We start from the raw sequence: 15,675 nt of genomic DNA on the forward strand, positions 1-15,675 counted from the left end.
CAGCAGGACAGACCCACCAGAGGTGGTGGCACAGTGATATACAGTTGCGAGTCCTCAACAATGACTCTGGACCCCATGAAGTCTCATGGCTTCAGGTCAAACATGGGCAAGGAAACCGCCTGCTTATTATCACCGACTGCCCTCCCTCAGCCGATGAATCAGTACTACTCCATGTTGAACATCACTTGGAGGAAGCACTGAGGGTAGCAAGGGCACAGAATGAACTCTGGGTGGGGGACATCAATGTCGATCACCAAGAGTGCCTCGGTAGCACCACTACTGACTGAGCTGGCTCAGTCCTTAAGGACATAGCTGCCAGACTGGACCTGCAGTAGGTGATGAGAGAACCAACACGAGGGAATAACCTATTTGACCTCGTCCTCACCTATCGCATATGCATCAAATGAGGTGCCAAAGTGGGGAAGTTGCAACACAGGACTACATACATGCTAAACAACGGAAGCAGCATGTTATAGACAGAGCTAAGTGACCTCACAGCCAACAGATCAGATTAAAGCTCTGCAGTCCTGCCACATCCAATCGTGAATGGTCGTGGACAATTAAACTAATGGGAGGAGGAGACTCCATGAACATCCCCATTCTCAATGATGGCGGAGCCCAGAACGTCAATGCAAAAGACAAAACTGAAGTGTTTGCAACCATCTTCAGCCAAAAGTGCCGAGTGGATGATCCACCTTGGCTTCCTCCTGAGTTTCCACCATCACAGAAGCCAGTCTTCAGCCAATTTGATTCACACCATGTGATATCAAGAAACGGCTGAGCGCACTGGATACAGCGAAGGCTATGGGCTCCGACAATATCCTGGCTGTTATGATGAAGATTTGTGCTCCAGAACTAGCCGCGCCTCTAGCCAATCTGTTCCCGTATAACTTCTTCTTAGGCAGTCCCCTGGAGTCGAGGATGACTTGCTTCCACATCAATATTATGGGTCCTAAGGTGATGAATGAGCCCTTTGTGGGATCCACAGACTTTGCCACAGGTGGGGAAGGTGGTGGTTGAAGGGACGGGTGGGTGGGGTACTTGGCTTGTCGTACGCACCTTCCTCTGTTTGTATTTGGCTTCTGCGTGCTACCGATGAAGAAACTCAAAGTATTCGGCGCCTTCTCGAATGCTTCTCCTCCAATTTGAGCAGTCTTGAGCCAGGGATTCCCAAGAGTTGATGAGGATGTTACATTTTTTCAAGGAGGCTTTGAGGACGTCCTTGAAGCATTTTCTCTGCCCTCCTGGAAATTGCTTGCCGTGACAGAGCTCAGAGTAGAATGCTTGTTTCGGGAGTCTTGTGTCAGGCATGCAGACAATGTGGCCCGTCCATTGAGCATGATCAATGCCTCGATGCTGGGAATGTTGGCCTGAGAAAGAACACTGACGTTCATACGCCTATCCTGCCAATAGATTTGCGGAGGCAGCGATGGTGGTACTTCTTCAGTGCTTTAAGGTGCCTACTGTATGTTGTCCATGTCTCTGAAACATACAGGAGGGCGGGTATCACTGGTGTTCTGTAGATCATGAGCTTGGTACCGGGTTTGAGATCTTGGTCTTCAAACACTCATTATGTCAGGTGGCCGAAAGCTGCATTGGCACTGAAGGTGGTGATGGATTTCATCATTGTTGTCCGCCCTCGCTGACAAAAGGCTCCCAAGGTATGGAAAGTGGTCCATGCTGTCCAAAGTCCCGTCATGGATCTTGATAATCGGGCTAGAAGGGGCACTTCGAAGATCTCCTCAACCAAGACTCTGTCTTCGACGTGAGTGTCCTTGACTTCATCCCACAGCATGCTATCCACCACTATCTCGGCACAATCCCAGCCTGGCATGAGATTGAAAAGGCCACCTGACAGCTGAAAAACAACAAGGCTTCCGGAGCAGATGGAATCCCCGCTGAAGTACTATAGCATAGCAGAGAAGCACTCTTGGCACGAATCCATGACCTCATCTCCCTTATCTGGAAGGAGGAGAGCAGACCAGGAGATTTCAGAGACGCCGTAATCGTGACCATCTTCAAGAAAGGAGACAAGTCCGATTGCGATAATTACAGAGGAGTTTCCCTGTTTTCTGCCACAGGGAAAATCATCGCAAGAATCCTCCTCAATTGTCTCCTCCCTGTGGCAGAAGCTCTCTTCCGAGAGTCAGAGTGCAGATTCTGCTCACTAAGAGGCACAACGGACGTGATTTTTCATCGCACGACAAGTCCAAGAAAATCGTAGGGAGCAACATCAACCTCTGTACATGGCTTTTTTGACCACACAAAGGCCTTCGACTCTGTCAAGCGACAGGGATTATGGAGTATCCTTCTCAAATTCGTATGTCCTCAAAAATTCATCACCATCTTCCGCCTGCTTCATGATAACATGCAAGCCGTGATCCTTACTAACGGATCCACCACATGTCCAATACAAGTGCAGACCAGAGTTATAGAAACATAGAAACATAGAAATTAGGTGCAGGAGCAGGCCATTCGGCCCTTCGAGCCCGCACCGCCATTCAGTAAGATCATGATTGATCATTCAACCTCAGTACCCTTTTCCTGCTTTCTCTCCATACTCCTTAATGCCTTTGGCCGTAAGGGCCATATCTAACTCGCTTTTGAATATATCTTAACGAACTGGCCTTAACAACTTTCTGCGGTAGAGAATTCCACAGGTTAACCACTCTCTGACTGAAGAAGTTTCTCCTCATCTTGGTCCTAAATGGCTTACCCCTTATTCTTAGACTGTGACCCCTGGTTCTGGAACTCCCCAGCAACGGGAACATTCTTCCTGCCTCTAGCCTGTCAGAATTTTATATGTTTCTATGAGATCCCCTCTCATTCTTCTAAACTCCAGTGGATACAAGCCCAGTTGATCCAGTCTTTCGTCATATGTCAGTCCTGCCATCCCGGGAAGCAATCTGGTGAACCTTCGCTGTACTCCCTCAATAGCAAGAACGTCTTTCCTCAGATTAGGAGACCAAAACTGAACACAATATTCCAGGTGTGGTCTCACCAAGGCTCTGTACAACTGCAGTAAGACCTCCCTGCTCCTATACGCAAATCCTCTAGCTATGAAGGCCAACATGCCATTTGCCTTCTTCACCGCCTGCTGTACCTGCATGCCAAACTTCAATGACTGATGTATCATGACACCCAGGTCTCGTTGCACCGCCCCTTTTCCTAATCTGTCACCATTCAGATAATATTTTGTCTTCCTGTTTTTGCCACCAAAGTGGATAACCTCACATTTATCCACATTATAATGAATCTGCCATGCATTTGCCCACTCACCTCACCTGCCCAAGTCACCCTGCAGCTTCTGAGCATCCTCCTCACAGCTCACACCGCCATCCAGCTTAGTGTCATCTGCAAACTTGGAGATATTACATTCAATTCCTTCATCTAAATCATTTATGTATATTGTAAAGAGCTGGAGTCCCAGCACTGAACCCTGCGGCGCTCCATTAGTTGCTGCCTGCCATTCTGAAAAGGACCCGTTTATTCCGACTCTCTGCTTCCTGTCTGCCAACCAGTTCTCTATCCACGTCAGTACATTACCCCCAATACCATGTGCTTTAATTTTGCACACTAATCTCTTGTGTGGGACCTTGTCAAAAGCCTTTTGAAAGTCCAAATACACCACATCCACTGGTTCTCTCTTGTCCACTCTACTAGTTACATCCTCAAAAAATTCAAGCAAGGCTGTGTCATCGCACCAATGCTCTTCTCAATCTTTCTCGCGGCAATACTTCATCTCACCTTTAATAAGCTCCCTGCCAGAGTGGAGCTAATCTACAGGACAAATGGGAAATTGTTCAATCTCCATCGCCTCCAGTCCAGAATCAAGGTTGTTCCAACCTCTGTCATTGAATTACAGTATGCAGACAACGCTTGTGTTTGTGCACACTCGGAGGCGGAACTCCAAACCATCGTTGATTCCTTCACTGAAGTGTATGAGAAACTGGGCTTTACATTAAACATCTGAAAGACAAAGGTTCTTTACCAATCTGCCCCCATCGCACAACACTGCCCTCCAGTATTGCTACAACACTGGCATCTACCTGACAATGTGAAAATCTGCTCAGGTACGTCCTGCCCACAAAAAGCAGGAAACTCTAATCCTGCCAATTATCGTTCCATCAGTCTACTCTCAATCATCAGCGAAGTGATGGAATGTGTTTTCGACAGTGCTATCAAGCAGCATTTACTCAACAATAACCTTCTCACCGATGCTCAGTTTGGGTTCCGCCAGGACCACTCAGCTCCAGACCTTTTTATAGCCTTGGTCTAAACATGGACGAAAGAGCTGAATTCGAGAGATGAGGTGAGAGTGACTGCCCTTGTCATCAAGGCAGCATTTGACCGAGTCTGGCATCAAGGAGCCCTAGTAAAATTGAAGTCAATGGGATTCAGGGAAAAACTGTCTGGAGTCAGACCTAACACAAAGAGAGATGGTTGTGGTTGTTGGAGCTCAATCATCTCAGCCCCAGGACATCACTGCAGGAGTTCCTCAGGACAGTGGCCTAGGTCCAACCATCTTCAGCTGCTTCATCAATGACCTTCCCTCCATCATAACGTCAGAAGTGGGGATGTTCGTTGACGATTGCATAGTGTTCAGTTCCATTCGCAACTCCTCAGACAATGAAGCAGTCTATGTCTGGATGCAGCAAGACCTGGACGACATTCAGGCTTGGGCTGATAAGTTCCAAGAAGTAACATTCGCGCCATATAAGTGCCAGGCAATGACTAACTTCAACAAGAGAGTATCTCACCATCTTCCCTTGACATTCAACGGCATTACCATCGCCAAATCTCCCAACATCAACATTCTGGGGGTCACCATTGACCAGAAATTTAACTGGACTGGCCACGTAAATACTGTGGCTACAAGAGCAGGTCAGAGGTTGGGTATTCTGTGGCGAGTGTCTCACCTCCTGACTCCCCAAAGCCTTTCCACCATCTACAAGGCACAAGTCAGAAGTTTGATGAAATACTCTCCACTTGCATGGATGAGTGCAGTTCCAAAAACACTCAAGAAGCTCCACACTATCCAGGACAAAGCAGCCCGCTTGATTGGCACCCAATTCACCACATTAAACATTCACTGCCTCCACCATCGGCACACAGTGGCTGCAGTGTGTTCCATGTACAAGATACATTGCAGCAACTCGCCAAGTCTTCTTCAACAGCACCTTCCAAACACACGACGTCTACCACCAAGAAGGACAAGGGCAGCAGGTGCATGGGAACACCATCTCCTCCACATTCCCCTCCAAGTCATACACCATCCTGACTTGGAAATATATCGCCGTTCCTTCATTGTCGTTGAGTCAAATTCCTGGAACTCCCTCCCTAACAGCACTATGTACCTTTACCACACAGAGTACAGCGGTTCAAGAAGACGGCTCACACCGCCTTCTCAAGGGTAATTAGGGATGGGCAATATATGCTGGCCTTGCCAGCAATGCCCACATCCCAGGAACAAATAAAAACAAGTTGAAGTTGCAATTGTTGCAGCTCTGTTGTTATTACAAACCTTTCTAAATTGAACTCAAATTTCATCCTCGTTTTTAAAAAATTCATTGTGGGGATGCGGGGATCATTGGTAAGGCTGGCATTTATTGTCTATTGTTGCCCTTGAGAAAGTGGTGGTGGACCTTCCTCTTTTACCACTGCAATCCATTTGCTGAAGCCCTCACACAATGCTGTTAAGTAATGAGTTCCAGATCCAGGATTTTGACCCAGCAACGATGAAGGAATGGTGATCTATGTCCAATTCAGGATGGTGTATAAAAACATAGAAATTTACGGCATAAAAGGAGTCCATTCAGCTCATCCTGTCTCTGCCGGCTGAAAAAGAGCTATCCAGCCTAATCCCACTTTCTAGCTCTTGGTCCGTAGCCTTGTAGGTTACGGCACTTCAAGTGCGTATCCAAGTACTTTTTAAATGCGATGAGGGTTTCTGCCTCTACTATCCTTTCAGGCAGTGAGTTCCAGACCCCCACCACTCCTTGGGTGAAAAAAGTTCTCCTCAACTCCCCTCTAATCCTACCAATTACTTTAAATCTATGCCCCCTGGTTATTGACCTCTCTGCTAAGGAAAATAGCCATTCTATCTAGGCCCCTCATAATTTTATACACCTCAATTAAATCGCCCATCAGCCTCCTCTATTCCAAAGAAAACTACCCCAGCCTATCCAATCTTTCCTCACAGTTAAACTTCTCCAATCCTGGCAGCATCCTTATACATCTCCTCTGTACCCTCTAGTGCAGTCACAATTTTCCTGTAATGTCTTGACCAGAACTGTACGCAGTACTCTAGCTGTGGTCTAACTGGTGTTTAATTTGGTGATGAGACTGAGAAAATGGGATAAAAAATGGAAGATGAATTGTGGTAGACTACAGGGTACAATACAGGAGAGGGATCAAGGGGTACTGATGGATAGCTCATTGATAACATTGGTTAATTATCATGTACTTCCATTATGCTAACAGATTTGTTATTATTTATTAACTCAGCCTCTATCTGAGCACCACTATCAATAAAAACTTGCCTTTCCTTGGTTGAAATTGTGTCTTTAATAATTATTTTGTGTATCACTGTTTGTACTCTACCTGTTAGCTATCATCTCTCGTCTGTCTTATAATATGTGCCTCTGTATCTTTTCTAGTTTAGCTTTCATTTCCTTTTAGTTTTGGTCTGCTCTGTTTGCCTCTCCTTTTACTCTTCTAAACCTTCTCCAACTGCCAAATTTAAATTTTTTGCAAGTGGAAGCAACGTTCGGTTCCTCTCTTCTAAATAGCTTATCCTTGCTCCAGAATTCCTCCCAATGACCCAAGAATCTGAAGCTTCCTTTCTACATTATCATGACATATCTGATCTGCGTCTTTTGTTTTTTTTAGACTGGCAAAATGTAACAACTGGCTTGCACCAGGGATCCGTTTTGGGACTTCGCTATATGATTTAAATATAATATTAAATAATATTAAAGTTTGTTGACTATACCAAATTAAAGGACATGGCAAATTGTAAGGAAGAATGCAGGAGAGAGATAAGCAGGTTTGGGAAGTGAATGATATGTACCAAATACACTTCATTGTTTGTAAATGTGAAGTGGTACGTATTGGGAAAGAGAATACAGAAGGGGAAAAAAATAAAATTTCTACACTTTTTGATTTGGTGTAACCAAAGGTTGAAACACTGAATTGTAGCTGAAGCAATTGTTCCTTTTTGACTACATCTGTAAAATAATTGACGTATATGTGGGTGCATCAAATGGTAATTAGATGATAATGATTTTTTTAAACAAAGCAATATTTTAATGGGTTCTTTGGAAGGTAGTATCCTCTTGATGTGATAATGTGTTAAGTAGATGTTGAAGTATTTTAACATACTATCAATTTAAAGTGTGTACATTCATCAACAGAATTGACATTACCACCATACTTCTGTGCACTGAGAAACTTTTGTGGTCGGTTTGCCGTTCAACTCAAGAATTGCTTCAGCCTTCGGAGGATATGTCTCGATGGATCTTTACCATTCATAACCATTGCAATGCACTTCTTGCTACGCTTGCTGTTTTAACATCTCCTCTAGACAAACTATATGAGTAAGTGAATTAATTACGTAATTGCAAAAATTATTGGTTAATTGCAAAACTAACAGTTCGATATAAAATAAATTATGATTAATTAGGTGACCTGTGGAATTTCTCATGGGTATTCAGAGTTCGAGAGTGCGATTGTGATATTCAGTGTGGTCATATTCTGAGCTGGATAGCAGAGCACAGCTTGGAGTGTGACTCAAAATTTTACAATATGCATCAATGAATTTGAAGAAAATTAGCGGTTACCTTGTTTAGTATCACCAGGGCTGCAACAACCTGTGATGCTGTGATGGCGATTGTACTGAGAGAATTTTTCCCCCTTGGATCTGATTTCCAATTAGAATCTTGTATGTGGAAAAAAAAAATTGTATGTGGTAGGAAAATAATGTTTGTCTGAACAGAATTGGGATCTTTGTTGAAGCCCCAGAACTTTTTATGATTGAGAAAAACTGGCCACGCAAAGATTATACCACAATTTCCTGTTAGCTCTTAGCTCTATCCTATCTGTCTAATACTACATTAGACTGAGGAGAAAATGGCTGTTAATGGGGGTTTTGTCGACCACAATTAGTGACGTATACATTTTGAGAGATGTAGTTTATCACTGTAGCATGCGCAGAGGGATGTTTGTAAATTCTTGGTTGAGACTTTTCATTCAGTGAAAGCTCAGATAAACAATGCAAATTACAGAATGCAGCAGAACTGAAGCCCCACATCTCGTAGGGAAGAGAAGACCTGTGCAGAGGAAACGTATTGAAGCTATTTCCAACATGCAAGTTGGAATTTAATCGGGAGGCGAGTTGGGAGCAGTGGGACTAGGAGGCCGAATTTAACAGCAGGGTCTGATTACCATTTCAACACCATTCCAGCAAGCCGCTTTTCACTGGTTCCAATGGTAGTGTAGAGATATATTCACAGAAACCATTACAAAATACTCTGACAAATTCAAAATGAATTACTCCCACCCGCAGGCAGTCAGATGAAAAGGCTGGCTGGCTGTGGGCAGGTAGGCTTGCGGCATTAGGCCACAGAGAGGAGGGAGCGATTGGGTGGAGGCCAGCAGGTGCTTAGGGGCCAAAGGAAGATTATGGGGGGAAGGAAGCATCAGGGCAGGAGGATCTGGTGGGGGGGGCGGGGAGGAAGTATCAGGGCCAGAGCTTTGGGAGAGGGCAAGAGAGAATCGGAGCCAAAGTGTCAGGGTGGCGGGAGGGAAGTATAAATTGGTGCCGGTGCATTGCGGGGAGAGGATTAAGGCCGGGGCATCGGGGGTGGGGGGGAAAAACATGGATTGGTGCCGGTGCATTGCGGGCGGGCCGGGGCGGGGGGAGAGGATTGAGGCAAGAGCATCGGGGACTGGGGGGGTGGGGGGGGAGTGTGGATTGGTGCCGGTGCATTGCGGGAGGGCCAGAGAGGGGAGAGGATTGGGGCCAGAGTGTTATATCTTTAGATGCTTGGTATGTCTTTAGATGCTCTGATAATGACTCCACCAGACAATATGTTGTATTTGAACTGTAGTGACCTTAGTCCTTTATTGATAACTCCAGAGTGAGGATCACACTTGGTGGCATGCCTTTTATACTAGGCCAGGCACACCTCTACAGGTAATCTACAAGTCTCCCACTGAGGTGCCCCCTGTGACACACCTTGTAATAGTACAAGCAGTAACCATGTAGGTACATGACCTCACTCTCCCCAAGCCTTTAGTGCAAATCGCCTTCATGCATTGACTGTACTCTGGGCTTAGCTCTATCTGGTTGACCCTTGGAGGATCGTTTCCATCTTGGGTGAGTAGGTCTTGTTTCATTGGCAATGGAGGTGCAGGTGGTTTCTGTTTGTACGTCCATGATCACTCCAGTCTCTGCCGCCCCCCGCCCCCCCCGCCACCCCCCGACATAAAGATTATGCCGGTAGCTCATTACATTCATATACATTCAAGTCCAGAAAAAAAAGTTTGCATTTACATCATTATATTTGTGGTACAGTTGTGAGGCAAGTACATTTGACTGGTGAGGTACATACTTGATATATATTTGGAATCAGTACTGGTGTGTGAGGACAAACTAGTGCTATAACCGCTGAATGGTATCCAGGTAGTCTGGTGGCGGCGCGGTGCCCAGTGCTGGCAGTGGGAACCCGGTTACTCAAGTTGCCTGCTCTCGGGGCCTTTGCCGTTGCTCCTAGCGTCGGGCAGGTTCACAGATGCCTGTGACCTCCCTGTCCTTTCCTTGCGCCCTGGGTCGCTGCTGCTCCCTGAGGAGCAATCGTCTGGCAGTGCACAGGGAACTGCTGACTCGCTTGCCTGGGCGTTATTTGGTTTGGGATACTGGTTGGTCCCGGTCCCATTTGGGAGAACCGTTGCGGGTGGCCCTTCGTTCCAGGGTGTAGCCTTGGTGGCGATAGGGTCTGGAGGCTGCGCCTTAATGCAGTTTGCTCTTTCGGGCTCGTGGCGGTTGGTGCCATCGGGTGCCTGAGAGTTGGAGCCGATCAGGGGCAGGGTATCGATACCGGTGCTGTTGCCATCCTGAGATCACTTGCTCTGCGGCTTGTACGTATTGGCTGCTTGTGGCCACACTCCATGGTGCACAGCTCTGGTCCCAGGGACGCAGGCTAGTGCATTGGGTAGCTCGCTGGACCTGTGTGCTCCCGATGGGTGTCTGCCCGCTGCATTGACTGTATGCTGTTGAAATCCTACATCGCACAACATTTCATTACTCAGTAAATAACCTGCAGCTCCGATCGCGATCGCGCGACTTTTCTTTGTTTATTGCGTGTACACAGCGCTGATTATCAATTACACATTTTACATCTAACTCACTATTACATTGAGACTTTTCTTTGCCTATTGCATGTACCCAATTCGATCATCAATTGCGCATTTTACATCTAACTCATAGTTGCTCTTACATTGATTGAGAGTGTGGAACTGTCCCTTTAAGTGTGGTGGGTTGCAGGCCTCCTTTAAGAGAGCCTTGCTTTCTTTACCCCAATCCTCTTCCCCGTTTGGTGCCACATGTTGCTCCATCAGCGCTGCACCTCGTTGTCTGGCCGCCGCCATCTTTTTCTTCAGCGCATCACCTCGTGGTTTGGGCACCATCTTTCCTCCATCCTCAGGCACCCGATGCAATAAAGGTGCAATAAAGGTACAGCAGTTATCATGAGCGACTTTAATCTACATATTGATTGGGCTAACCAAACTGGTAGCAATGCAGTGGAGGAGGATTTCCTGGAGTGTATTAGGGATGGTTTTCTAGACCAATATGTCGAGGAACCAACTACAGGGCTAGCCATCCTAGACTGGGTGATGTATAATGAGAAAGGACTAATTAGCAATCTTGTTGAGCAAGGCCCCTTGGGGAAGAGTGACCATAATATAGTTGAATTCTTTATTAAGATGGAGAGTGACACAATTAATTCAGAGACTAGGTTCCTGAACTTAAGGAAAGGTAACTTCGATGGTATGAGACTTGAATTGGCTAGAATAGACTGGCGAGTGATACTTAAAGGGTTGACGGTGGATAGGCAATGGCAAACATTTAAAGATCACATGGATGAACTTCAACAATTGTACATCCCTGTCTGGAATAAAAATTAAAAGTGGAAGGTTGCTCAACCGTGGCTAACAAGGGAAATTAAGGATAGTGTTAAATCCAAGGAAGAGGCATATAAATTGGCCAGAAAAAGCAGCAAACCTGAGGACTGGGAGAATTTTGTAACACAGCAGAGGAGGACAAAGGGTTTAATTAGGAGGGGGAAAATAGAGTATGAGAGGAAGCTTGCTGGGAACAGAAAAACTGACTGCAAAAGCTTCTACAGATATGTGAAAAGAAAAAAATTAGTGAAAACAAATGTAGGTCCCTTGCAGTCAGATTCAGGTGAATTTATAATGGGGAGCAAAGAAATGGCGAACCAGTTAAACAAGTACTTTGATTCTATCTTCATGAAGGAAGACACAAATAACCTTCTGGAAATACTAGGGGACCGAGGATCTAGTGAGAAGGAGGAACTGAAGGAAATCCTTATTAGGCGGGAAATAGTGTTGGGGAAATTGATGGGATTGAAGGCCGATAAATCCCCGGGGGCCTGATAGTCTGCATCCCAGAGTACTTCAGGAAGTAGCCCTAGAAGTAGTGGATGCATTGGTGATCATTTTCCAACAGTCTATCAACTCTGGATCGGTTCCTATGGACTGGAGGGTAGCTAATGTAACAACACTTTTTAAGAAAGGAGGGAGAGAGAAAACGGGTAATTATAGACCGGTTTGCCTGACATCATAGTGGGGAAAATATTGGAATCAATTATTAAAGATGAAATAGCAGCACATTTGGAAAGCAGTGACGGGATTGGCCCAAGTCAGCTTTGATTTATGAAAGGGAATTCCTGCTTGAGAAATCTAGAATTATTTGAAAATGTAACTGGTAGAGTGGACAAGGGGGAAATCGCGAAGTATGCTGCCGACCTCAGGAGGCTGGCAGGACCATGTGAATTTGGCGCATCCCTCGCCGATGCGTTGCAGGATGTCTTCGTAATTGGCACGGTCATGAGGTCATGAGGCCCTTCTTCACAGGCTACTGTCTGCCGAAATCACCGTCACTCTGCAGAAGGCCATCAGCATCAGCCAGGCGTTCATGACCTCAAGCTGCAGCTCCAAGCAGATGATGACTTACTCTTAGGACTCAAACCCGGCAAGTACTGTAAATAGAATGGCATCTTTCACAGGCAGAACTGTTGAACGTGAATCTGCTCAGGGCAGAGCGTACAGGCCCCCGAGTCCGCCGAGGGGTGCAGACGCAAGTCGAGTAGCACCATGCTGGCATCGCGGAGGTAATCACAGGGCTCATCAGTGTCAGTTCAGAGAATATGTGGGCAAAGGCTGCAGCACAAAGGTCCACCTTCAGCAAATGTGCAAAAGAGTTGTGACTCACCACATGGAAGAGGAGTCAGCAGATGGCTGTGAATCCAGCGCGGATTACGAGGAGATGGCTAGAGAGGCAACTCAGTCCTAGGACGAAGTGTGTGGAGTATATACCACAGATTGTTCTCCAATGATAATGGAAGTCGAGATAAATGGCGTTCCAGTCTTCATGGAAGTGGACACGGGCGAGTCAGTCAGTAATGAGCCAGGAAGCCTTTGAGAGGTTATGGAACGATCAAGCTGAACGACCCAAGCTGGTCCTGGTTCAGGCAAAGCTGTGCACCTACACCAAGGAACTGATATCAGTTGTTGGTAGTGCGGATGTAAGTGTATCCCATGATGGCACGGTGCACAATTTACCATTGTGGATTGTTTCAGGTGATGGACCAACGCTACTTGGAAGAAGATGGAGGGGGAAGATTCATTGGAACTGGGAAGACTTCATCCCTCCAGCGATCGATGTCCCCCGTGCTCAGAGGCAGAGCAAGCCCCCACCTTCGGTTGTATCAGGCACCAAAGAGCAGATCCGTGCAGCCCCCGAGGCACAGACCGCTTATCACTACTGCGTGACGATTATCCGGCCGAGATGACCCGAATGCACCTTCCCGGTTTCAGTGGCAGGACTCCTGGGGAGGAAGATTGGATCCGAGGGTACCTTCCCAGCTTCAGTGGCAGAATCCCTGGGAAAGAAGATCGCGGCAGTCGACATCATGGACAGGGAAAAGGTGGCGTCCAAACCGCGCTAATGGAGCAGCGACACGTGGTTCCACGCAAGGAAGACGATTGGGGTAAAAGTAGTAAGGCCATTTTAAAGGAGGCCAGCAACCTGCCATTTTTGAATGAACTGCTTGAAATTGGTAACCAATGTAAAAGTCCAGCTGTAACAAGCAAAATGTTGTTGAGCGATGTCGGGTGCAAATTGCAATCAGCCAATGTAGCGGGCGAACACCTAAGGGTCGTTTACAGGTCCAGCGGGCTACCCAATGCTGTAGCCTGCGTCCCCGGGACCAGAACGATGAATCATAAAGTGTCCCCACAGCTGACAGAAGTAGACAAGCCGCAGAGTAAACGATCCCCGGAGAGCAGAGGCACCAGTAGCGATACCCTGCCTCAGATCGGTTTAACATTGCAGGCACCCGATGGCATGAACAGCCACGGGCCAGAAACAGTAAACTGTGCCTATGCTCACAGTCGACTACCGTCGCCCACCAACCGGGTGGAAACGGCGCAGCCCACAAACCCACTCACCACCACGGCGATGCCCAAGAGTGAAGGGTCACCCGCAACGGCTCCTCCCAATGGGACCTGGACCAGCCAGGATCCCAAAGTAGAGATTGCTCACAACGGTGCCCTCAAGGAAAGCGAGTCAGCAGTCCCCTGCAAACTGCTAGACAAGACGAGGCAGCCCCACCGTCACTTAGACGAAACGCTCACTCACTCAGACTGCTTCCCAGGGAGCAGCAGCGATACTGCGCAAACAAAAAGGACAGGGAGGTCACAGACACATCAGCTATCTTTGAGCCTGCCCGACACTAGGAGTAATGGCAAGAATCCTGAGCTCCAGCAACTCAAGCAAAATGAGCTCACCTTGCCCATAGACCCACTAGCAGGGGCGCTGCGCCACCACCAGATGACCCGGATCTCATCCGGCCGTGCTGGAACTAGACTGTTCTTGTGACCTGTACTGATATACTTGTACTGATCATGTAAATGTACCACACAAAAAGAAGCGCAACTGTAATCCACCCAACAAATGTACCAAGATGTAAATATAAAAACCATGTGATGAACTTGAATGCAACTTGCATGTAACAGTCTGATCTCTATGTGGGGGGGAGAATGGAGTAGTCATGGACTCACAACCAGAAACTACGGGGACCTCCACTGGCAACAAATCCCACTACCAACCCACCCAAACTAGAAGCGACCCCACAATGGTCAACCAGAAAGAGCAAAGCCCAGGTCACCGTCAATGTATGAGTCAATTTGCATTAAAGACTTGGGGGGAAGTGATGTCATGTATGTAGACCTTGTATACTAACTGTATAGTCACATAAGGTGTGCCACCAGAGGGCACTGCGGTGGGAGACCTGAGGGTCACCTGATAGGTGTACAGGGCCCAGTATAAAGGCTGCCCACCATGCTTATGCCTCACTCTGGAGTTACAATAAATGGGATTAAGGTCACAACAGCTCAAGTACAGACTAGACCTTGTGGAGTCATTCATAAGAGTGTTACAGACATAACAGCTTTAGTGTTAGGACATGGGCTGCCCGAAAATCTCCTGCAATGGCTTTTCTTTCCACTCCCGCATCGTTACCTCTGGTGTCCCCCAAGGATCTATCCTTGGCCCCCTCCTATTTCTCATCTCTATGCTGCCCCTTGACGATATCACCCAAAAACACGGAGTCAGTTTCCACATGTACGCTGACGACACCCAGCTCTACCTCTCCACCACTTCTCTCGACCCCTCCACAGTCTCTAAATTGTCAGACTGCTTGTATGACATCTAGTACTGGATGAGCAGAAATTTTCTCCCAATTAAATATTGGGAAGACTGAAGCCATTGTCTTTGGTCTGCGCCACAAACTGCATTCACTAGCCACTGACTCCATCCCTCTCCCTAGCATCTATCTGAGGCTAAACCACACTGTTCGCAACCTAGATGCCATATTTGATCCTAAAATGAGCTTCCAGCCACATATCTGCTGCTTAACTAAAACAGCCTATTTCCATCTCCGTAACATTGTCTGCCTCTGCCCCTGCCTCAGTTCTTCTGCTGCTGAAACCCTTATCTATGTCTTTGTTACCTCTAGACTTGACTACTCCAACATACTCCTGGCTGGCCTCCCACATTCCACACTACGTAAACATGAGGTCATTCAAAACTCGGCACCCCGTGTCCTAACTTGCACCAAGTCCTGATCACTCATCACCCCTGTGCTCGCTGACCTACATTGGCTCCCGGTTAAGCAACGCCTCGATTTCAAAATTCTCATCCTTGTTTACAAATCCCTTCATGGTCATGCCCCTTCCTATCTCTGTAATCTCTTTCAGCCTCACAATTCCATGAGATGTCTGCGTCCTCAAATTCTGCCCGCTTGAGCATCCCTGATTATAACTGCTCAACCATCGGCCGTGCCTTCAGCTGCTTGGGCGCTAAGCTCT

The 15,675-nt window shown here is 47.0% G+C and overlaps 1 protein-coding gene across 1 annotated transcript in view; it reads left to right on the top strand.

Annotated features, from left to right (window-relative positions):
* kiaa0825 (KIAA0825 ortholog) overlaps positions 1 to 15,675 on the top strand; it is a 769,133-nt gene that overhangs the window by 207,090 nt on the left and 546,368 nt on the right. The window contains exon 11 of the mRNA XM_070884909.1: positions 7,416 to 7,598. Within this exon, the coding sequence (XP_070741010.1) occupies positions 7,416 to 7,598 (183 nt within the window). The remainder of the gene's footprint in view (positions 1 to 7,415; positions 7,599 to 15,675) is intronic.

The sequence above is a fragment of the Pristiophorus japonicus genome, chromosome 1 (genome assembly GCF_044704955.1).
Source record: "Pristiophorus japonicus isolate sPriJap1 chromosome 1, sPriJap1.hap1, whole genome shotgun sequence".
NCBI lineage: Eukaryota > Metazoa > Chordata > Chondrichthyes > Pristiophoridae > Pristiophorus > Pristiophorus japonicus.